A 24509-nucleotide genomic window follows, 5' to 3' on the forward strand; every position below is an offset into this window, starting at 1 on the left:
GAAAGGCCCTCGCCGGCCACGGGGCTCGAACCCGGACCTTCTTGCTGTGAGGCGACAGCGCTAACCACTACACCACCGTGCCGCCCCCACTCAGAAATGTATTTAAAAATAAAGGTTCTGCGTATCTCCTTTAAGATCTAGTAAGAGTTGTCCACTGATGCCTGAGCTGTCCACTAAGAGTTGTTCACTAAGATCTATTACGCTCTCCGAGGACACAATGAAAGGTATGAACTTTTTGGGTTTGTTGGAGGACCCTTTTAGGTGTTAATGCAACAGTGGGAACTAATCCAACACGGTAGATGTTAATATAAAACTGCATTATATATAAATCTATATATAATGTTTATTCTTGGTGTTGATTCAACACGTGATTAATGAATCCCCTAAAATGCTGTAAATTCATTTATTGTCGGATTTTATTTTATTTTATTTGGGGGAGGGGGGGGGGGGTGATTCGGTCATTTCGATTCAGCACCAAACAAACCGTTCAATCGGGAACCGGGACAATGAATCGATCCGATTACAGACCGCGGTGTCAATCACACGAGGAGCATCACACACACGCGCGCGCGGGCGTACGCACAGGCAGGTCGCGCGTTAAAGCCGGTGAAGGCAGTAAAGAGAAGCGGCAGTGGCGCGTTCCCTCGGCGACGCAGCATCGTCATCAGAGAGAGAGAGAGAGAGAGAGAGAGAGAGAGAGAATAGGTGGCTACATCATTCCGGATGGATGGCTGCCTCCGGATCAGCAGCGGAAGGAGGAGGAGGAGGAGATGAGCTCGAGCCCAGAGGAAGGCGGCTCACTCGCCTCGGCTCCCCGCACAGAAGAGCCTCATCCTCAGCTTGAGGTAAGTCAGTGCACCGCACCGCGGCTCTCACGCATCCTCCAGAGGGCATCACTTTGCTTTTCTACGCCGAGTTTAATCTCCGATCCAGATGCAACATCAAACTCCAGAGGAACTGGGCTTGAGCTTGGATCTTGTTGATGATGTTGATCAGACTTGGCCATGTGCGGTGTGTCGGAATGCCACGCTGCAGATCCGGGACCGCAATTAGCGCGCACACACACACACACACACACACACTCATGTCGTTTATTCTGGAAATAAATCAGTGCGTTAATTCACCTGGGTTTATTTGCCTTGGTATGATGCGTATGGGTTTGTAGGAATTTTGCCATTCAAAGTGTTTGTACTTAAAAAAAAAAAACAAAGTCGAACTTTTTTTCTTCATCGGAATTTTGTGAAATTATCATTTCTTCCCTTAAAAAATCTCAATGACAGGAAGTTCAGCTGGCACTCAGAAAACTCCACTTCTGTCCATGGTGAGAGACAGAACCCTCTCTTCCAGTCCAAACCCATTCTGTGTGTGTGTGTGTGTGTGTGTGTGTGTGTGTGTGTGTGTGTGTGTGTGTGTGTGTGTTTGAATTTTTTACTCCTGGCCTGTTTCGAGTAGAGGGGCATTCCTGAGTGGTTATTAATTAAGCGCCGATTAAATAAAAGGTTAATTTTGCCCACAGGGCGCACAGGTGCCCAGAAGGAGGCGCCGCCTGGCGGTGAGAAACAGGCGGTTTGGTAACGTGTGCGCTCACAGAGGCGCTCAGGAGGAGAGGAGTTCCTCAGAAATGAAAACTCTAACAGGTATGAGAGGGGAAATACGGAGCCCCTTGAGTCCTGAAAGGTGATATTTTTATTCTGTGCGCACAAGTTATCGTGTGTGAACAAGTTCATTATCTTGTGCACTTAATAACTGGTTGGATAATTAACTGGTTCTCACAATTATCATTATCCTGTGTTTCCACAAGATTGATCATTAGCTTGTGTGTACAAGATAATAACTTGTTTCTACAAGATAATTAACTTGTTCTCACAATTATCGTTATCTTGTGCTCCCCCAAGATAAGTAAGCTATTGATCATTATCTTGTGAGCACAAATTAACTTGTTGCCACAATTATTGTGTTTCCACAATATAATTATTGATCATTAGCTTGTTCCCACAAGATAATAACTCATTTGTACAAAATAATTAACTTGTGCACACGAGATAATTAACTTGTTCTCACAATTATCATTATCTTGTGCTCCCACAAGATAAGTATCGATCATTATGTTGTGAGCACAAGATAATTATTGATCATTGTCTTGTTCCCACAAGATAATAACTTCCCCCAAAGGATAATTAACTTGTTCCCACAATTATCACTATCTTGTGTTTCTACAAGATAATTATTCATCATTAGCTTGTTCCTACAAGATAATAACTTGTTTCTACAAGATAATTAACTTGTTTCCACAATTATCGTTATCTTGTATTCCCACAAGACAATTATTAATTATCTTGTTCCCACAAGGCAATAACTTCTTCCACAATTATCGTTATCTTGTGTTTCCAGAAGATAATTATTGATCATTAGCTTGTGTGCACAAGATAATAACTTGTGCACGAGACAATTAACTTGTTCTCACAATTATTGTTATCTTTTGTTCCCACAAGATAATTATTGATCATTATCTTGTGAGTACAAGATAATGACTTGTTCCCACAAGATAATAACTTGTGCACACAAGAAAAAAATATCACCTTGCAGGACCTTAGGGGCTCTGTAAGAAAATACTACAGAGACACACCTATAAACAGACAGAAAGGCTGAAAACAGCAGAAGAAACTTGTTTGAAAGCACTGTAGAAATCTAAGTTTACTCCATCGTCAAAAAAACCCATCTCAGGCTACGTTTACATTAGACCGTATCTGTCTCGTTTTATTCGCGGATGCACTGTCCGTTTACATTAAACCGCCTGGAAACGCCGGGAAACGGGAATCCGCCAGCGTCCACGTATTCAATCCAGATCGTGTCAGCTCCGGTGCTGTGTAAACATTCAGAATACGCGGATACGCTGTGCTGAGCTCTAGCTGGCGTCTCATTGGACAACGTCACTGTGACATCCACCTTCTTGATTCGCTGGCGTTGGTCATGTGACGCGACTGCTGAAAAACGGCGCGGACTTCCGCCTTGTATCACCTTTCATTAAAGAGTATAAAAGTATGAAAATACTGCAAATACTGATGCAAATACTGCCCATTGTGTAGTTATGATTGTCTTTAGGCTTGCCATCCTTCCACTTGCAAGTGGTAAGTGATATGCACTGAGATCACACACACAGCGGCTCAGTCCCGAATCACTGCTTGTTCACTTCACTCGCGTGCTCTGTGAGCTGCGCAAGGCCGGAGTGCGCACCCTCCAGAGGGCACTCGCTGTTCAGGGCGGAGTGATTTGGAGCGCAGGATGCCTGCAGAGCCGAGCGTATCCGTGTATTGGTATTGCTGTGTGCACGCAAATCGTGTATTGGTGTTGCTGTGTGCACACTAATCGTTTTAAAAACGTTAATCTGATGATCCGCTGATACGGTCTAATGTAAACATGGGCTCACTGGTTGTGTTATCAGTCCATCATTTCCTTTGCTACAGAATTCAAAACCTTGTATATAATTATTTGATATTTCTATGTATTTAAAACTGATTGGACAGATATATATGTAGAAACCTCGTGCTTTGTCCAGTATCAAACCAAAAAACAGACACATTTTGAAAGCATTGTTTTGTAATCTTTTTTATTTAAGCTTTACATTCCTCCTTTGTTCTCATCTTTTCTGTTCATGTGGTCAAAACCAGACAGCACACACAAGTAGGTTCTTCAAGCACATCTAACTGACCTCCAACCTTTAATTAATTGAAGGACAGAAAAGGCTGTGCCCTACATGCTGTCATATGCTGAGGATATTCTTTCCACGTTCCCATACCAATCCTTCACTGTAGGTCTGAAAGTGCCTTCCATATCTGGTATTTTATTTAAAATATTTTCTGTTCTGTCCAGAATCTACAGGGATTTTTTTTTTTATAAAAAGGTTTTTGTCCACACTTAAACAACAGATAGGACAAAGAAAATGAAGATAGACATGGTATCAGAGTTGTCCAAGATAAAGAAAAAGCATATTAAATTGTAACCTAATTCTTACTTTCTGTCGAGTTGTTCAGTAGATGAATATCACTTTGAGATGTTGTTTCTGTGATCTAGATTTAATTCTGTGTGTGTGGGTGGGTAGGTGATGGTCTTCTCCCGGCAAGCCAGCTCAGAGCTCTTATTGCCTCACTTCCCCCCCCCCCACACACACACACACTTCCTATTTATGTCTGACCAATCATGTGTCCCCTCGGGAAGCGTTGATCACAGCTGGTGAAGTGTCGATTGAAAACAACCTGGAGTCTGATGGCTCAGTTTGTCCCTTTAGAGCACCGTTATCCTCCCTTGATGAACACCCAGGGGAGAGGGAAACTTAGATACTTTCACAGACACAGGTCTTAAGTGGTAATTTGTCGAATAACAAGAGATTTGTCTTTGTTTTCTTCCTCTTTTAACAGGTTGTGAGGACTTACCACTGGAATTTTGGAACCATGGATAAAAGATCATCCTACTAGTGTGGTGACTTTGTAAAAATCAAGTACTTTTTTGAAAATGATCTAAGCATCCTGACCCCATTCAACAGAATATCTGGAATGAAATAAAAATGGCTAGCCTGTGCTGTGCAATGATAACGTGACCACAAAATGCTTGTAAGCCAGCCAGTCCTTTTCTTTAGTCTAGGTTAGTGAACCATCCGAGACTTGCTCCCACACATGTACGCCATTTGCCATGAATCTGGCCGTGAAGCTGCGGAGGAATCTGAGGAGGCTGGTTATCCTCCTCGCCACCTTCTGCATGGTCAGTGTCATAATCTCTGCCTACTATCTCTACACGGGGTCTGCCCAGGAACTGGATCTGACAGACCATGGTGTTGGCCCAGACTGTGCTGAACTGCGGGTGCTACCTTTCCGACCAGCAGAGCTGCGAATTCCTAAACCCATGGACCCATCGCGGAAGGACCCTGTAGTGTTGGTGTTTGTGGAGAGCCAGTACTCCCAGCTGGGGCAGGATATTATTGCCATCCTAGAGTCTAACCAGTTTCGCTACCAAGCTGAGATTGCACCAGGGAAAGGGGACATCCCTCCACTGACCCATAAGGGTCGTGGGCAATATGCACTGGTCATCTATGAGAATGTACTCAAGTATGTGGGTATGGACGCCTGGAACCGTGACCTTCTAGACAAGTATTGCGTTGAGTACAGTGTTGGACTTGTTGCCTTTCACCGTGCTAGTGAGAACTCTCAGCCTACCATGACCCTCAAGGGCTTCCCCCTAACCTTACAAACCAATATACCCCTGTGTGACTGCTGTGTTAACCCGCGCTCACCACTGCTTTATGTCACCCGAGCGGAAGTGGATAGAGGGCCACTTCCAGGTGATGACTGGACCGTATTCCAGTCCAACCACTCCACATATGAACCAGTGCTACTCGCCAGATCACGACTTAGTGCGGATGATGCCAATGGAAGGATGGTCACTGGGCTCCAGGCCACCGTGGTTCAGGACTTGGGGCTCTATGATGGAGTCCAGAGGGTTCTGTTTGGGCAAGGCCTTGGTTACTGGCTGCACCGACTCATACTGGTGGATGCAATTGCATACCTCACTGGCAAGAAACTGTCACGCTCATTGGAACGGTACATCCTGGTGGACATTGATGACATCTTTGTAGGAAAGAAAGGGACAAGGATGAAAGTGGACGATGTGAAGGTAAGGTGTAAAGTGTGTGTGTGTGTGTGTGTGTGTGTGTGTTCAGTTGTAACTCACAACTGTTTGTTGAAATTGTTCTGTCCAGTGCCACACTGTTGTTACCCATTACAAACTGGCACCATAGTCACTAGTAATTTTCGTCACTTTCACAACAAATCTGTGGATCTTCTGAATGACATCTGGAGCAAACCATTCTATCTATATAATACCCTGATTTTTGTTTATTATGCTGCTTAGCAACCAAAGCTTCCTCTTAACACGCTGTATTATGTGGCAGAATTGTTGATAGCTAATATTATTAATAATAAATAAAATAATTTATCAAACACTGGATGCTACCTGCTTTGTGTTACTCCCTTATTCAAAGATCTCCCTTACTCATGACACTCTAACACACGTCCTGTCATGGATTTTTTGGATTGTTTTTTTGTTTTAATTAGGCTAGTTCACATTTATTTGGGTATTCTATTAGTCGGGTAATTAATCTCCTTTCTTTTCCCCCAAAATTTATCACATTTTAAAAGTGTGCTTTTAGTGAGATTGATACATTTGGAAACTGTGTAATGCTGAAAAATATACACTCACTGGCCACTTTAATAGGAACTTGCTGTTGAGTCTAAGATTCCTGTTCTTGGCTGCAGGAGTGGAACCCAATGTGATCTTCTGTTGTTTCATGCTGAGATGCTTTTCTGCTCACCATGGTTGTAAAGAGTGATTATATGAGTTACTATATCCTTCTTGGCAGCTTGAACCAATCTGGCCATTTTCCTCTGACCTCTCTTATCAACAAGGCATTTGTTTCCATGCAGAGAGCTGTTACTCATCTCATCTCATCTCATCTCATTATCTCTAGCCGCTTTATCCTGTTCTACAGGGTCGCAGGCAAGCTGGAGCCTATCCCAGCTGACTACGGGCGAAAGGCGGGGTACACCCTGGACAAGTCGCCAGGTCATCACAGGGCTGACACATAGACACAGACAACCATTCACACTCACATTCACACCTACGCTCAATTTAGAGTCACCAGTTAACCTAACCTGCATGTCTTTGGACTGTGGGGGAAACCGGAGCACCCGGAGGAAACCCACGCGGACACGGGGAGAACATGCAAACTCCACACAGAAAGGCCCTCGCCGGCCACGGGGCTCGAACCCGGACCTTCTTGCTGTGAGGTGACAGCGCTAACCACTACACCACCGTGCCGCCCCAGAGCTGTTACTCACTCAGTGTTTTTTTTTGTTTGTTTTTCGCACCTCAGGAGATCAGCAGTTTCTGAGATACTCAAACCAGTCCATCTGGCACCAACACCCATGGCACAGTGGAAGTCACACTGTGAGATCACAAATTTTCCCATCCTGATGTTTGAAGTGAACATTAACTGAAGCTCTTGATTTGTATCTGCATGATTTTATGCATTGTGCTGCTGTCAAGGGATCGGCTGATTAGAGAACTGCATAAAACAGCAGGTGTATGGGTGTTCCTAATAAAGTGGCCAGTGAGTGTATATTTTTAGGATAGTTATTTGATTTCTTCACATAAGTTTATGATAATGCAAGCACAGAGTTCAAAAGCTCACTTTTTTATGACCGTCAAATCAGTAATTACTATAATTATAGCTATATCTTACCTTGATGAATCAGAATAAATAGTTCACAATGATTTGAGGAGAAAACATCACGAGTTGAAAGTGTAAAAGATGCTAAAATACACTAAAAGACACTAAAACTGTGTGTCTGTTTAGTGACTCGCAACTGTTTTGTTTTTAACACAGAAATACAATTATAGTAGACCGAATTTCTGTATTTATTCATGACCCCTAATAAGGTTATAGATCTTGGGCTTTAAATTAAGAGGCTGTCCACACGGCAACGGATTCAGGTGAATCTGATAAAATTGTTTATCGTTTCGGCCTGGCGTCCACACGGCACCGGCGTTTTGGGTGCCCCAAAACGAGAACAGGTTCCAGAGTGGAAAAATCTGGCAACGGCGCCGTTGCGAAGTCGTCTGGATGAGTAGAACGGATTTGTTTACGATGACATCACAACCACATGACTAGAACAAGCAGCACTCTCGCTGTTTTGTATGAACCACTGCATTGCATTCACTTTTGTATACAGCTTTTCTTTTAAATAAACAAGTAACTGAACCATTTCTTGAATTTCTTTTTTTTATTGGATAAGACTGCTTTTCAAAATGTTCACACACAATATAAAAAGTTATATAAATTATATAAAAATGCTTTTCAAAATGTTCGCACACAATAAGAAAATTAAGTTATATAAAACTATGCACACTAATAAAACTAATTTGTACACACAGAAGGCACGATTTCCTCGCGTAGTCGCAGCCATCTTCTTCTTGTTGTTGTGTGCTTGTTCCTGTGAGTGCTTCACGCCGGGTAGAAGAAGGGGTTTATGCGCATGCGTCCTACTTCTTCTATTGTTCTGGTGTCTCCGATGGGACCGTCTTACAGCGCACGTAGAGGTGTGGCATGTGTATTGCATCGTTTTCAGCAAGCGTTTCGTTGCCATATGTACCTGATATTTTACTGATCCGTTGCCCATGTGGACGCGATATTTTTTTTAATAAAATCTCATTGCCGTTGTCGTGTGGATGTAGCCTAAGTTAACCTATGGCTCATGGGTGATTTTGGTGTGTGTGTGTGTGTGTGTGTGTGCAAGACAGAGAGAGAGAGAGAGAGAGAGAGAGAGAGAGCCTGAATAGCAGTTGGTGTTTGAGTTGGCCTGGCTGAGTCTAAAGAAACTATTTAGGCGAACAAGAGGAGTTAAATGGTGCTCAGTCACTCTTTCACACATTTGTTCTTTCTGTCTTTCCCACGTTCACCCCCCTCCACGAGCCTCTTCAGCAGATTGAAAGGTCGCTTTCGCTCCATTATGTGATGACTTCATGACTTACACAGCCACTCTTGACAAGTGTGTGTGTGTGGATAAGAGCAGAAGATTATATTTAATTTAGTAGGGATTTAGTAATTGAGTGGGGATTTAGTAATTTAGTAAGTTTCACATTTATATTTCCTACACACACACACACACACACACACACACACGTTTAGACACTTGTACAGACTTCACCGAGCATTTTTTCTCTAAAAAATTAACCAGTCAGATTGCTCTATAGATGTTGGACATATTACTATGCTATTTTTAACAGGAGGAACATACTTGTGTATTATATCGACATTCATGCATGTATAACAACAACCGAAAGGAAACAAATTGATCAAATCTCTTAATTTGGTCTTTCTGATGGATAAGATTCCCAGACACCACACATTACGTAATGTTTGCGGATTTGAATAGGACAAGTAATTCCTGTATACATCACAGACATGGGCGTGTCTTCACGGTGTTCACATGCTCGTCACTCTCAAAATTCCACGTGTTCACCATATGCTTCATTTTAATACAAACTCGTTGTTACGACATTTATTAAAAGTGTTTGTTGTCGAGTGCGTGACTAGACAAGTTATATTTTCCCATTCATAGGTCACATGACTGTAACATGTTCCAAGGCTGTACCTGTGCAAAGAAGTCATTAAGCTAAAAAAAATAACATAAATCCCTCTTGAAAAGTCATAACATGGGGCGGCCTTGTGCTGAAGTGCCCTTGAGCAAGGTACTTAACCTCTAACTGCTCCCCAGACACTGTAGTGTTGCTGCCCACTGCTCTGAGTGTGCGCGCGTGTGTTCACTGCTTCAGATGGGGTAAATGCAGAGGATGAATTTCACTGTGCTTGAGTGTGCATGTGACAAGTAAAGGCTTTTTCTTATCATCTGTATTGTATTATTGTATTTCCTTAAAAGCGTTTCGGTTTCGGAAGGAGATGCTAGAAAAGAGTGACGTCTTTATGGAGTGTTTTTATACTCCAGACTAAGCACAAATACTCCTCTCTTTGGCTTTGCATTACCCCACGTTTTCATTTTCATGGAACACTATGCCAGGCCTCGTTGGATGTTAGAAAGATTTTTAAGAATAACTTTTCTATAAAATCTCCTTAAAAGTGTTAGTATTTATCAATGTTGTGGTTATACAAGTGTGGCTGGAAAGAAAGGTAGCACAGAGACTGGGGGGAAAAGGATGGAAATTCATTGCATTTTGAAAAAGTCAACAGTGAGGTAAGTGTCTGATCATACACCGGGACTAAACGTAACATGAAGCCGAGACTTTTATGTGTATAAGCAGCAGAGGTTAACATGACTGTTAATAAAGCAGATTTGTTTTCATTAACATGTAGTAGTCAAGGTTAAGGGTTGAATTGCAGATACTATGTATACAATAAATTATGCACAGTAGCATCAAAGTATATATATATATGTATATATAATTGTTGAAACCAAGGTGCGAATGTGTTTGTTTCTGTCCAGCAACTTTCCTGCACACTCTGTTATGTGTTAATTATCTTCTTCTGGCCATATGGTTTGTTTGTTTTTTCTCCTCGTGATATTAATTGCTGAGGTGTTTTATTTCCAGCGGTAATATTCAGCAGGAAAAGGTTACGACCATATCCATTATGTCGCCCTCTTGAAAGCTGTTAACATACATGCAGTGTTACAGTCCCCTTTGATTGGCTGGGGCTAATTTAGAGCGAATGATGTGTGTGTTTGGAGGGATGGGGAGTGGTTGATGGCGAATTAGTGTTCAGGGAGAGAATTAGTGCTGTTCGTTCCAGAGCTCGACTCCAAATGTCATTGGCAAATTCCCACCAGATTCTGGGAAGGGAGGAGAGAAGACTTTGATCCAGCTGCAATTGTTTTTAGGTTATTCCTAGACCATGCGTGTGTGTGTGTGTGTGTGTGTGTGTGTGTGTGTGTGTGTGTGTGTGTGTGTGTGGAGCCCAAGCCCATTACTAAGCCACTGGAGCGAAATGAAAGGTAACAGTTAATCAATGGCAGGCCAATCAATGCAACAGAAACAGAGAAAGAGTGTGAGAGAGAGGACTTCATTGCACTAGTCACACAACACTGTTATAACACTGTTATTACATGCCAATAACAACTTGCTTTGTGCATTCTTGCATTTTACATGGTGTGTATTTGTGTGCTTGGAGGGGATTAGAGTTGCTGTGCTAGGTGTTGTGGATTGGAATGTCAGTCTCACTCACTGCTTGCCATATCTCCCATCAGCCTCTTGGGCCGAGCTGATGAACAGGGGATGCTGGTGATAAATGAGTCAGCACACACTGCAAGACGAGATTCACCCCGTGGTGTGTGTGTGTGTGTGTGTGTGTGTGTGTGTGCTTGCGTGCGGTGTATATGTTTAGATGTGGCACCGGAGTCCCCCAAACCAGAATCATTCCAAAGTTGCAATTGAATTGTGTGCGAATGAATAAATTCAGGTGCATATATTTATGCATGTTGTGGTGTGAGTAGCAAGGGCGGGTGGTGCATAAGGGCGATTGGGTGACGCACTGCCAAAACAAAAAAAAAAAGTTTTGTTTTTTTTAAACAAACTTTCACCAGCGCTGCTCTAGGCCGTTTTAATCTGTCTCTGGGTATCATTGTCCAATCAGGGTGGTCTTGCTTCTAGAGTACTGCCCCTTTTGGGGCGATTCCAGTCACGTTGAAAATCGCCCAAGAGTTCACTGATAGAGTCCCATGTTAATATATTTTTTTTTTCTCCTAACTGACACTTCAATGCAATCTCTCTGGGTTCCAGGGGGGCTTGCCTTAACGTGCTTACGTCACTGCGAAGCGCGGCAAAGTTGCGTTCGATCCTCTCAGTTTCTGAGGTGAGATGGATGTGGAAAGCAATTCAGTGCAGTCCTTAAAAGAAGTTCCATTTAGTCAGCGTTCAAATCGAGCTAAATTGGCAACAAAACAAGCTGGACCCCCTAGACCAAATCTAAACATAAAACAAATTTCGATGGGGGGGGGGGAATCATATACTCGAGGTTTTACTTCAACATGGTCCCAGCGCAAATCCTGGCGAGCTGGCTGCAAGGACACCTCAGCGGTTTTCTGCTCCCCCTGCTTACTTTTCCACCCTGGAGGTGGCTCCACGGACAACACTGCTTGGACGGTCACTGGAGTTTCGGACATGCATCATTTGTCGGAGAAAATAAAAAAACATGAGTCATCAAAGATTCACATGGGCAGCTGCCTGAAATTTTCGGCTTTTGGGAGAGTGAACATCGCTACACAGCTGGATGAGGGCTACAGGCTAGCAGTTCGCCGCCACAGCGATGAGGTGAGCAAGAACAGGCACATATTAAACCGGCTCATCCAATGCGTGAAATTTTGTGGAGTGTTCGAGTTAGCTCTACGAGGCAAAGACGAAACTGAGGGCTCCAGTCACCGTGGTGTTTTTCTGGGTTTGGTTGACTTCGTGACACACACACACACACAGAATCAGTTCACTTTTGATGTTTTCAATGTGCATTTTTATATTTGCCACATTTGCTCTGAGAGTAAGCACTTTGGTAATATCCTTGGTAAATACCAGTAATTGCAAGATCTAAAGATCCACTCATCTATTTATTCAACTGCTATTGTTATGTTAGCCAACTATTTGCAATGTTTTGTTACAGTAAGTGCACTTTCCTGTTGTCCTTAAGTTGCACAGTCCGTAAAATTCTTGCTGGTCATGGAGTTTGAAGTACAAAATCTATTTACAGAACATTCTGTAGAACAGTACTTTCAAGATTGGCAAATAAATATGTATTTTTTAAAGATATGGTTTCCTTTCTTATTTAGTTGTTGGACATATCTTTTATAAAGATATTATTCACATCATACAATATTGAAATAATGTGAATAGTGAATAGGGCGTAATTGGAATTGGTCATTGTGGAGCCAAACTATTCTTGGATTGTGAATGTTGTTTGCAACTTTACACCACAGCCTATAGCTTAGGTAGCTACAGGGAAAAGATTTCTATAATGTGCTGCCATCTAGTGGACAGAAGTGGCATGGAACTGTGATATGCAGAGAGAAAACAGAGTCAATAATGTCTGGCTACCTATAATGTACCTGTTGAATGAGTCACCTTATGACATTATTGGATAATTTGCCCCTCCTGAGAAAATTTTCAGGACCCGCCACTGGTGAGTAGCACTAACGGAATACTCCACCATTTTCTCAACGTAATGTCTATCCACTCGATGTGCTGTGTGCTTTTCATTACCGTATACAAGACGTTCAGTGGTTCCTTGTGTGGAGAAAAAAACTGAAAAACTGTTTTCTCAAAATTCACATGCAATCTAAGGGGCAGCTGCTGTTGAATTCTGCCAAAATTTTTCATCAAGAATATTCATCAGTAAGAGCATTATCCTGGTCAGGGTCATTGTGGTTCCAGAGCCTATCCCAGAACCATCTTGAATGGAACCCCAGTCTATTACAAACACTCCTTCACACCAAGGGAATTTATCTTTACAGGCATTTTGGAAAGTGGGATGAAATGGGAGAACCCACACAGACCTGAGGACATCATCCGAACCCCCACACAGATGATAAGCCAAGCTCAGGATCAAACTGTGGATCCTTTGAGGTGGCAATGGTACTACCACCATGTTGCACATTTAATGTAAATTAGATCTAATGTTAATTTGCATAATTTATGCAAAATTTTCAAAGGGGAAAGACTGATTGATTGATTGATTGATTGATTGATTGATTGATTGATTACTTTATTCTGAACAATAAAGAAGAAAGATATAAAAATAAAAAAATTAGATAAAAAATGCAATAATCAAAACATTGTCATAAACAAACAGAATAGCGTAGCCACAAGGCAGTAACATAATAATGTTCAGAAAGGATTAGGAAGAAGTAATAACTTATCCAATCCTAACCCTCTATACCACCGCTAATCAAACGTCACTTTCCGCCATAATAAACTATATATATACAAAAGAAAACAAAAGCAACAAACAAAAAGAAAACATACTAACATACCAAGACATACCGACATGGTATAATATCGACCAAATCAAATCATATATACAGATACTTATGTTATGCATATATACACACATACAATACATATATACAGTACATACATATACACATACCTACACAAAATACAAGAAGACCAGTCACAGACTTACTCTCAATTTCATCATCACCTATATAGTCTGCCTGTCCTCATTCTCATATATTTTTAGTAACATGTTTTTATATAATTTTTTAAACAGTTTTATGTTGGTGCTATTTTTGAGTTCATTATCCAGACCATTCCACAATTGCACCCCACAGACTGTTATGCACATACTTTTCATAGTTGTTCTAACATTTACTCTCTTAAAATTCATTTCCCCTCTCAGGTTATACCCACCCTGCCTTTCCATAAACATATTTTGTACCTCACCCGGAAGAAGGTTATGTCTTGCTTTATACATAATTTGTGCAGTCTTGTGTTTAACCAGATCAGTGAATTTCAGAGTGTGTGCTTTTACGAATAATGTGTTTGTATGCTCAAGATATCCCGTATTATTGACGATTCTTATTGCTCTTTTTTGTAATTTGCATAATGGCTGCAGGTTAGATTTGTAGGTATTACCCCATATCTCCACACAGTAGCTCAGATATGGAAATATGAGTGCATTATACAGAGTACAGGGTTTTTTCTAGAAAAATTTAGTATGAGGGCGCTCACCATGGCGAGGGAGCGAAGCGTGGGGGGGGGGGGGGGGGCTTTGGGGGGGGATGGTGCCGGTTGTCCCCCCCGTCGTGCAAAGCCTTTGAAAAATGCTCCAATGGGACATTCTGAGGCTGAGAGGGAAATTGTAACAAATTGTCTGTCAACATTGAAAAAGAAAGAAGTAAGGCCAAAAAAAAAAAATAGTGTGTGTTTCCGGTAACATGAAATACTAAAATAAGGTCCGTAGGTAGGAAAGTTTTTTTGTTTTTTTTTTCTTTTTTTTTCTTTTGTTCGAAAAAATTAACACAAGTAAACATCTGCCAAAATAGCATTTTGGCACAGAATCCTTTATACCACACATCATAATAAAATAAGTGTTTTAAATCTTTAAACGAATAAAAAAAATATCGCGAGAGTTCAAGTTATGATCTACGGAAGCGATATTTCATGATATTTTCATGTAATAACGTGAAAACACCTTATCAAGAAATAACGTGAAAATAACGTCCTAGGCTAGGCTACTTCCATTAAAAGCAGTCGGCCTAGCCTACTGTAGAACTTGGGTCGAGCAAAAACATGGCTGAATCCTGAATGACTCCTATTTGTATAAATAGGGGACTACATAGGCGGCAAAATGTAGTGTTTTTCCCTGCCATGGAAGTGCACTTGTATACTGAAAAGGAAGCAATTTGCATTATAGCCTTGAATGAGGATTCAAAATGGCGGCTCGGCTCAGTTTATGGAGGAGGGCTGATAGAAGTGGCGAAACATTTTACTTTTTATCGTTTCTTTCACAACTTGAATGCATTGAAACAAAAAATTATGACAAACTAACGCCGCTTACACTAAAATATTGAGGGAAATTTGTAATAAAAACTTTACGGTCGGCAATTTCGATGCGGAAATTCTCGATCGGTCGGGTTACCGGAAACACACTTTTTTTTTTTATTTGGCCTAATCTTCTTCTGCCCCGGACAGTCTTTGGCTTTCTTCCGCTTCGTGCCGCGGGATGACATCTTTAAATGCCCAAGTGTCAACAAAAACAACTCGCGAACTACTTCTGTCAAAAGCTCCCGCGCCGCTGGGTGAAAGGTCATTCAGTCTCGAGAAATCTCGCGCTACAAGTCAGCTGACCTTGTATGTAACCCATGTCAAATCTCGCGAGAGCAGCCGCGACAAGTAAACAACTAAACAACATGGCGCCTCAGTCTGGAAAACGCCAATTCGGATTGTTTTTGCACCGTCTGGCGGTGTATCTACTATGATTGGAATATTTTTGGAGCATTTATAACGTATTTGATGATCAGACACATTGTCACGTAGTGTTGCTGGGATGTTTTCACGGAGTCGGTAAGGGGGCGCACGCCGAGAGTAAGAGGGCGCAGCGCCCCTGTTCCCCCGTTTAGACGAAAGCCTGAGAGTATGTAGTGATTTATAGTCCAGAATGTGTCTTGATTTCCCCAAAATTGCAGTAATCTTTACTATTTTTGCTTTAACATGATTAATATGTGGTTTCCAGCAGATTTTATGATCAACAATCACACCCAGAAATTTTATTTCATAAACTCTTTCTATGGTTATGTTGTCAATTTTCAATTCAATTAGAGGGTTCGACTTATATTTTCCAAATAACATAATCTTTGTTTTACTCAAATTCAATGACAATTTGTTTACATTAAACCACCTTTTTAATTTATTCATTTCGGTTGTGACTTGTGTTCTTGGTTTATCTAGCTCAGATTTAATACAGAAATATAGCATAAATAATCTGAATTACTTCCTACAGAATTCCAGCAGGTTTGGAAAGGTGGATAAAACTACATGAGAACCGTTTTAGTAAGATATTTTCTTTTAGGTTTCATATAATCCAATGAGTGCCCTTAGACTTTCATTATTAGGAACATATTTTTGTTCCTTTCCTAGTACATATTGAAATTCCTGCCTGCGGTAATCATACATACTCAACAGATGTGGTGGGTAGAGATTATGTTGAAAAATGGTGGCGTATTCCTTTAATGAGTGTGTTCCTGAGCTGCTGTATTGCAAAATTGAATAACTGAATGATAGTTGTGATAGCTATGATTTTGGTACTTTTGCTTTTGGTGAGATTTCCGGGTGGGGCTTTCTCTCTCTCGCTCCACACACACACACACACACACACACACACACACACAAGCATAAAAATCTGAGAGATGTAGAACAGAGGAAATGATCAATGAACAGCAGAATGAAATCACAAAAGAACAATGTCCCTGACCTCCCAGAGAACTGATAAAACAACAAGAAAGAAGAATGTTTAGCACAGCCAAGAAGAGAGCAAAAGGGGAAAAGTACAAAAAAGAAGGGAAAAAAGACTGAAAACAAACTGAGACAAGAAGCAAATGAAAAGAGCATGAGAGAATAGATAGAGGGAACATATCAGGGAAGAAAGAGTGCGAGAGGAAACTCATTTTTGTCTGTCACAGATCCAGTAGCGCTATAATGAGGTTTCACGGTGTCATATCAGAGATGCCTGCGAGTCAACAATATGGAACAGAGAGCACACACACACACACACACACACAGCAATATTCATTCCCTTTTTTTGTCACTTCCGCTCCATTGATTCTGAAAGCAATCCCTCGCTTTGTTTTAGCAAGACATGCATCCATGTTCGCTCTTGTCTCTTATGTGTACAGCATGATGGAAGAGCCATAAACAATACATTTATTGTGCACACATCCCCAACACGATGTTAATTATCATCTTTCAATGACTATGTATGGAATAAAACACAAAGGAGAAACAATCACCCAGGAAGTTGATTATATTGCATTAATATCATAGCACGTCCCATAAAAGTGGTTTATTCCTCATCTACCACAGCAATTTGTGGAAAAAAATGTATTCCATATTTGTATAAACAACCTGGAATCAACACTCAGCGGCCACTTTAATAGGAACTTGTTGATTCTATGATCCCTGTTCTTGGCTGCAGGAGTGGAACCCAATGTGGTCTTCTGCTGTTGCATGCTGAGATGCTTTTCTGCTCACCATGGTTGTAAAGAGTGATTATATGAGTTACTCTATCCTTCCTGGCAGCTCGAACCAATCTGGCCATTTTCCTCTGACCTCTCTTATCAACAAGGTGTTTCCACCCACAGAACTGTCACTCACTCAGTGTTATTTTGTTTTTCACACCATTCTGTGTAAACTCTAGAGACTGTTGTGTGTGAAAACCCCAGGAGATCAGCAGTTTCTGAAATACTCAAACCAGTCCATCTGGCATCAACACCCATGCCAGAGTGGAAGTCACACTGTGAGATCACAAATTTTCCCATTCTGATGTCTGAAGTGAACATTAACTGAAGCGCTTGATTTGTATCTGTATGATTTTATGCATCGTGCTGCTGTCAAGGGATCGGCTGATTAGAGAACTGCATAAAACAGCAGGTGTGTGGGTGTTCCTAATAAAGTGACCAGTAGGTGTATAGTCAGTGGCAGCTCCTGAATTTTTTTTCAGGGGGGGCAATTTTCCCCCGTTATGTCTACACGGACCATAAATGTCCACAGGACTGAAGTAAATTGACCTAGGTAGCAAGTCAATAGTCAACCAAACCCAGAAAAACACCACGGTGACTGGAGCCCTCAGTTTCGTCTTTGCCTCGTAGAGCTAACTCGAACACTCCACAAAATTTCACGCATTGGATGAGCCGGTTTAATATGTGCCTGTTCTTGCTCACCTCATCGTTGTGGCGGTGAACTGCTAGCCTGTAGCCCTCATCCGGTTGTGTAGCGATGTTCACTCTCCCAAAAGCCGAAAATTTCAGGCAGCTGCCCATGTGAATCTTTGATGACTCATGTTTTTTTATTTTCTCCGACAAATGATGCATGTCCGAAACTCCAGTGACCGTCCAAGCAGTGTTGTCCGTGGAGCCACCTCCAGGGTGGAAAAGTAAGCAGGGGGAGCAGAAAACCGCTGAGGCATCCTTGCAGCCAGCTCGCCAGGATTTGCGCTGGGACCATGTTGAAGTAAAACCTCGAGTATATGATTTCCCCCCCTTTGTCGAAATTTGTTTTATGTTTAGATTTGGTCGAGGGGGGTCCAGCTTGTTTTGTTGCCAATTTAGCTCGATTTGATCACTGACTAAATGGAACTTCTTTTAAGGACTGCACTGAATTGCTTTCCGCATCCATCTCACCTCAGAAACTGAGCAGATCGAACGCAACTTTGCCGTGCTTCGCAGTGACGTAAGCACGTTAGGGCAAGCCCCCCTGGAACCCATAGAGATTGCATTGAAGTGTCAGTCAGGAGAAAAAAAATATATTAACATGGGACTCTATCAGTGAACTCTTGGGCGATTTTCAGCGTTACTGACATCGCCCCAAAAGGGGTGGTACTCTAGAAGCAAGACCACCCTGATTGGACAATGATACCCAGAGACAGATTAAAACGGCCTCGAGCAGCGCTGGTGAAAGTTTGTTTTAAAAAAAGAAAAAAAACTTCCAATCGCCCTTATGCACCAGCCGCCCTTGTGTATAGTTATTATTTTGACAGTATATGGGCCACCTATGATGCTGGGAGTGGAGTTTTGTGAATATGAAGAAGAAGAAGAAAAAAGACTAATCTTCATGATTGCACCTTTACATTTCTTTTTTTTTATTTTCTTCAAGAACAGCACTTTAAAAAAAATCATGTATAGTTAAATTGAATGCAGTGGAACAAACAGTCATTCCTTCACCAGCCTCGCTTTTTTTTTTTTTTAAGCTACTACAGCTGGCACAACAGAAAAAGCATTTGGCCCAATATCAGGACATTGCGAGTTGGACTCCTGATGATACCACACCCATTCATGGGAGTCCAGAGAGCAAAATTAACCTTGCTCTCTTGGTGGAAATGATGGTGTACTCTGTCTCCGCTGTCAGTCACAATGAAATTAGCCAATCATGAGCATCTCTGAGTGCAGGTATGTGGAAGAGGGTAGATAGCAGTTTCCTGGGAGTGTGCTACGCTGCTCAATGACACAGCATTAAAAAGATATAGAAGGGTTGTTTCATAAGTTTTGGAGGAAGCAAGTGACTGGTTGTGATTTCAGAAAGCTGTTTAGTGGATGGGAATTACCAAATGGAGGAGAAATTTAGCCTGGCAAGTCAGACTAAATGTGAATATTTAGTCTGGCCTCGATCCATAGACATTTCTGAAGGGTGGGGGTGGAACAAACCGCTGTCTTTCAAACTGTCTCTGTGCGTATAGGCCAACGCTTTGACCAATCAGCGCAACAGTGACTGTGACGTAGTCAGAGCGACAGAAAGCAGTGGGGGAGACCTTGAAATAAATAATTTTTCAAAATGCGTATTAATTAATAAACAGGTTCTAGATATTAAGAAGTTTGGAGATAATGACCACAAGTTTGGAGTCTGTACCACATACACTCATTTTTTTTTTCCCCAAGTGTTTTTCAAGGGTTTGCTTAAACTGTTTTTGAGAGTTTTTATTTAGTGGTGTTTGGTGAAATAATTTCCCTTAAATTTAAAATAACGGGAAAATAAGAAACAATCAAAAAGTAATGTTTCAAAGCTGTTTATTAATTCTTCGTACTGCACAAACGAGCCCCATCCTTTTGGCTACGAGCGGAGCCAGCTGGTAGATCAGACTTTTGCCATAGCCGGTCGGCAAAACAGCGAAAACGTCCTTCTTGAAAAGGAATGAGCGGAGAGCCTCTTCCTGCTCATGTTTCAACGAAAACTCCAAGTCTAATTCTTCTAAAACTGATTCCAAAGCGGAGTCAAACGCGCACTGTTCACTAGCCATAGCCATCTTTCCTGCTGCGCTTTCTCCAGCGTCGCACAGCCTTGTTGTCACTCCTGCAAAAGCCCGTCCAAAGAATCCAAACAAAAACCTTGCGTTGTGATTGGCGGGCACGATTTGATGCCCGGGGTGTTTTTGTTTATATGGTGCGAGGCTAGACCCATTCGCTAGGCAAAAATATTTTTTGGCCGCTAGGCGGGTGGGTCTAGTTTACTAGGCTAGGAGAAATTGGTTAAAAAAAAAGAAAAGCTTTTCATGTTACCAAGAAGCTGTGAAATTCTCCACAGTGAAAAACATAATTTTACAGTGTTATCTTTGACTGAGAACAAACACTGACACGATACTTTCTATAGTGTGTTACGATAGAAACAATAAAATATTAGGACGAGCGCATTAATATAATCCTGTGATTTACCTTGTAGCCAGAACTACTATCAGATCTGCTGTTATAGAGAATTAATCAACACATTTTGACCAATTAGAATAAAGAATTCAAGAGCGAAAGTGTATCAGACCTGTTATTGAGTTTTAGTATTGAGTTATTACCTGAAGAACAATGAATAAGAATACAATTACAATTATAAAACAGTACGGTATTACATTGAAATAAAATCAGGTCTTTGGAGTTGGGTCTGGATTTTAGTCCTTAAGCTACTGTATGTATATAAATTACACTGTAAAAAATGATGGGCAGATTTTACTTAAATTAGTGGAACATTTTTGCATCCATAATTTTATGTCGAAAATGCATACATTTTTGGTTCATTTTTACAGATAAAATTAAGCCGACTTAATTTTATCGACTGAAATTCATCTCATCTCATCTCATTATCTCTAGCCGCTTTATCCTTCTACAGGGTCGCAGGCAAGCTGGAGCCTATCCCAGCTGACTACGGGCAAAAGGCGGGGTACACCCTGGACAAGTCGCCAGGTCATCACAGGGCTGACACATAGACACAGACAACCATTCACACCTATGGTCAATTTATGGCCCTTTTCCACTACCCTTTTTCAGCTCACTTCAGCTCGCTTCAGCTCACTTCAGCCCGACACGGCTCGCGTTTCGACTACCAAAAACCGGCACGACTCAGCTCGTTTCAGCCCTGCTTAGCCCCTAAAACTCGCACCGTTTTGGAGTGGGGCTGAAGCGAGCCAAGCCGTGCCGACTGAGGTTGGGGGCGTGAGCAGACACTCCCCTGTGCACTGATTGGTGAGGAGGAGTGTCCTCACATGCCCACACACGCCCCGCGAGCGCGCTGGGATCTGTAAACACCGCAAACCCGAAAGGAGAATAATTACGAATTACGAGAATTTCTGAAGCCTTATGCGCCTCGCCTCATCTATACGCTCTTGCCAGTATCTGTCCGCGTTGTCGGTGACAACAAGCCACAGCACCAAGACCAGCAACATTAACGACTCCATGTCCTCCATGTTTATTGTTTACTATTCGGGTCGTGAGACTACCGCTTAAAAGATCACTGAATCAGTGACATACAGAGCATCGTGCACGAGTTCGCGGAGCGCAAGGCTCGTCGTATGCCCTTCAAATAATGCGCGCAGTAGGCTATTGATGTTTTATTATGAGCCATGTACAGTATGTCACCTAATGTTTTTTTGTTTCTGAGTTACATGTTCGTTTGAAGGACTTAATGTACAAAATAACATAGTTGCACCCCGTAGTGTTGAAATTGGTAAACACAGTGCATTCAGTGAGGTTTGCACCGCCCTCCTTTTATTTCTGACTCTTCCTGTCACCGTTGCAGCCTCTGAGCGCTCATTCGTATGCCCTTCAAATAATGTGCGCAGTATAGGCTATTGATGTTTTATTATGAGCCATGTACAGTATCCTAATGTTTTTTGTTTCTGAGTTACATGTTCGTTTGAAGGACTTGATGTACTAAATAACATAGTTGCACCCGGTAGTGTTGAAATTGGTAAACACCGCAGTTGCGGACATTTTGTAGCCTAAAATGATGTTATGATAAGCTTTAACAAAGTGCCCGGTCATTTGCCCCGCCCCCGGCCCGGCTCTGACTTGTTCCGCCACTGTCACTGATGTCACTGTTTGCGCTGCTTAACGACATCACGTGACGTCCACCCACTTTCGCTAACTCCACCCAATGTGTCCACCCACTTCCAGCCAGCACGGTTCAGCGCGGTTGTAGTCGAAATGCAACTCCAACAGCCCCGCTCAGCTCGACTCGGCACGGCTCAGCCGCGTTTGTAGTGGAAAAGCGGCATTAGAGTCACCAGTTAACCTAACCTGCATGTCTTTGGACTGTGGGGGAAACCGGAGCACCCGGAGGAAACCCACGCGGACACGGGGAGAACATGCAAACTCCACACAGAAAGGCCCTCGCCGGCCCCAGGGCTCGAACCCAGGACCTTCTTGCTGTGAGGCGACAGCACTAACCACTACACCACCATGCCACCCGACTGAAATTCATATTTAAAAAAATATGAATTTCACTTAAAAATATAGGTTTCTCCAGCCAGTGAAGTTAAGCTGTTTCATTTAGATTTTCTTAATATTTTAAGTTGTATATGTGCAATATTTTGGTTAAACATTACCACTATGAAAGCTACTATTACTATTATCGCTACTTCTGCCACAGTGAAAATCTATAGCACACAGATTTTCTTATCTCATCATCTCTAGCCGGTTTATCCTGTTCTACAGGGTCGCAGGCAAGCTGGAGCCTATCCCAGCTGACTATGGGCGAAAGGCGGGGTACACCCTGGACAAGTCGCCAGGTTATCACAGGGCTGACACATAGACACAGACAACCATTCACACTCACATTCACACCTACAGTCAATTTAGAGTCACCAGTTAACCTAACCTGCATGTCTTTGGACTGTGGGGGAAACCGGAGCACCCGGAGGAAACCCACGCGGACACGGGGAGAACATGCAAACTCCACACAGAAAGGCCCTCGTCGGCCACGGGCTTGAACCCGGACCTTTTTGCTGTGAGGCGACAGCGCTAACCACCGTGCCGCCCAGATTTTGTTATATAATAAATAAATTAACAATCACTATATAATAATAGAACTTTCAAATCATGTCCAAAAAACTAGATCAACGGTACTGTTAGCTAGCAAAAGCACACAGATGCAAACTTACATCAATGACCGACTTCACAGTATAAACAAATAAAACCCGAGAAGTTCTAACACAGTCATATTTAAGAACATCTTTGGTAAAAGACTGAATCAATTATTTGAAAAACCGACCCTACTTAGATTTGCTAATTTATCAGTGCTAGCTCCACTTTGCTAGCCTAGGCTGCCTCATGTTCCCTGTCAAACCAGCCTTGCAGTCAAAACACCTTTTGATGTAGATAAACAACACCCCATAAAACATTAAATGTCAATTGTTTGAAACAAGCCAAAAAAAAAAAAACCTCATAACTGTAAACACATAAAAATTGACAGTCTGATGTGCTTTTACCTATGCAATTCTTCCTTTTGGTGTCGTGGCAAACAGTCCAAATGCTTTGAAGTTGACAGAGTACGATCTAATGGTGCAGTGTCAGAAGATCTCAAAATATTTAGTTTAGTGTTCCCAAATCTCCTGAACGTAGGTATTGCTAAAAATTATAGACATTGTTTATGCAAAATCTTAAAGACACTTAACACACAAAATAATGAACGGTACTTATTCTTTTAATTGAGCCAAGTTCAGATAACAGCATTTTAGGTAAAATCTTCTCTTTTTTTATGAGCAGTTTTTACTGGGCTGAAGAATCTTTTTTTTTTGAGTGCATATTTAAAGCAAAATAAGTGCCTTACTGGCTGCTCTGTCATGAAAATACAGTTAGTGTTAATGCAGTCAATATAACAAAGATGAAGTACTCCAAAGAAACATAATACAGATGAGCACTTTCAGTCAAACAAAGATGGTGTCCAGATACAAGCGAGATACACTATCACACCAACCAACACCAACCGCCTTGACATCATGCATGGAACACTGATCACCAATGACCTGAACTGTCTTCCACCATATTGTTTGGTTCATGAGAAATCCCAGGTTTGGAGAGTCAGGACCATAATCTGATTGGGAAGAAAAACAATCAGTGAAATCTGTCGTTCTATCTGGTGCCTCTCGGATTTTCAGCATCAGTTAGTCAGATAGTATGAACCTTGCACTGTAGTCAAGCCCAAGAAATATATAAAGCCAAAAAAATAGTGGTGCAATGATATACTAGTGTACTTATCCAGTCCATTTAAAAAATATTCCAGAAGCTTCAATAACTGAATAATTCAATACTCACTCTGCAGTGACATTTAGTCATTTAATGCTCTCTCTGAAAAGCTGTAATCAGATACTACCCACTTCATATTTACACACATGGTACCTTTCGACTTTGCAAATGATAAAATATATGTCTGAAAACATGGTTAAAGGAAAAAATATTCCATCATGATTTTAAAAACATAGAAATAAATGGACC

The 24509-nt window shown here is 41.7% G+C and overlaps 1 protein-coding gene across 3 annotated transcripts in view; it reads left to right on the plus strand.

Moving 5' to 3' along the window:
• The first annotated feature begins 686 nt into the window (after positions 1–686).
• Positions 687–24509, plus strand: part of ndst3 (N-deacetylase/N-sulfotransferase (heparan glucosaminyl) 3) — a 167881-nt gene continuing 144058 nt past the window's right edge. For 2 of the 3 annotated variants that reach the window (XM_060916597.1, XM_060916595.1), the window contains exons 1-2: positions 687–845; positions 4416–5664. In XM_060916597.1, the coding sequence (XP_060772580.1) occupies positions 4687–5664 (978 nt within the window). In that variant the 5' untranslated portion in view covers positions 687–845; positions 4416–4686. Of the gene's footprint in view, positions 846–1249; positions 1322–4415; positions 5665–24509 lie in introns of those variants that run through there. The other variant, XM_060916596.1, reaches the window with a different exon arrangement.

This window comes from Neoarius graeffei, chromosome 3 (assembly GCF_027579695.1).
Source record: "Neoarius graeffei isolate fNeoGra1 chromosome 3, fNeoGra1.pri, whole genome shotgun sequence".
NCBI lineage: Eukaryota > Metazoa > Chordata > Actinopteri > Siluriformes > Ariidae > Neoarius > Neoarius graeffei.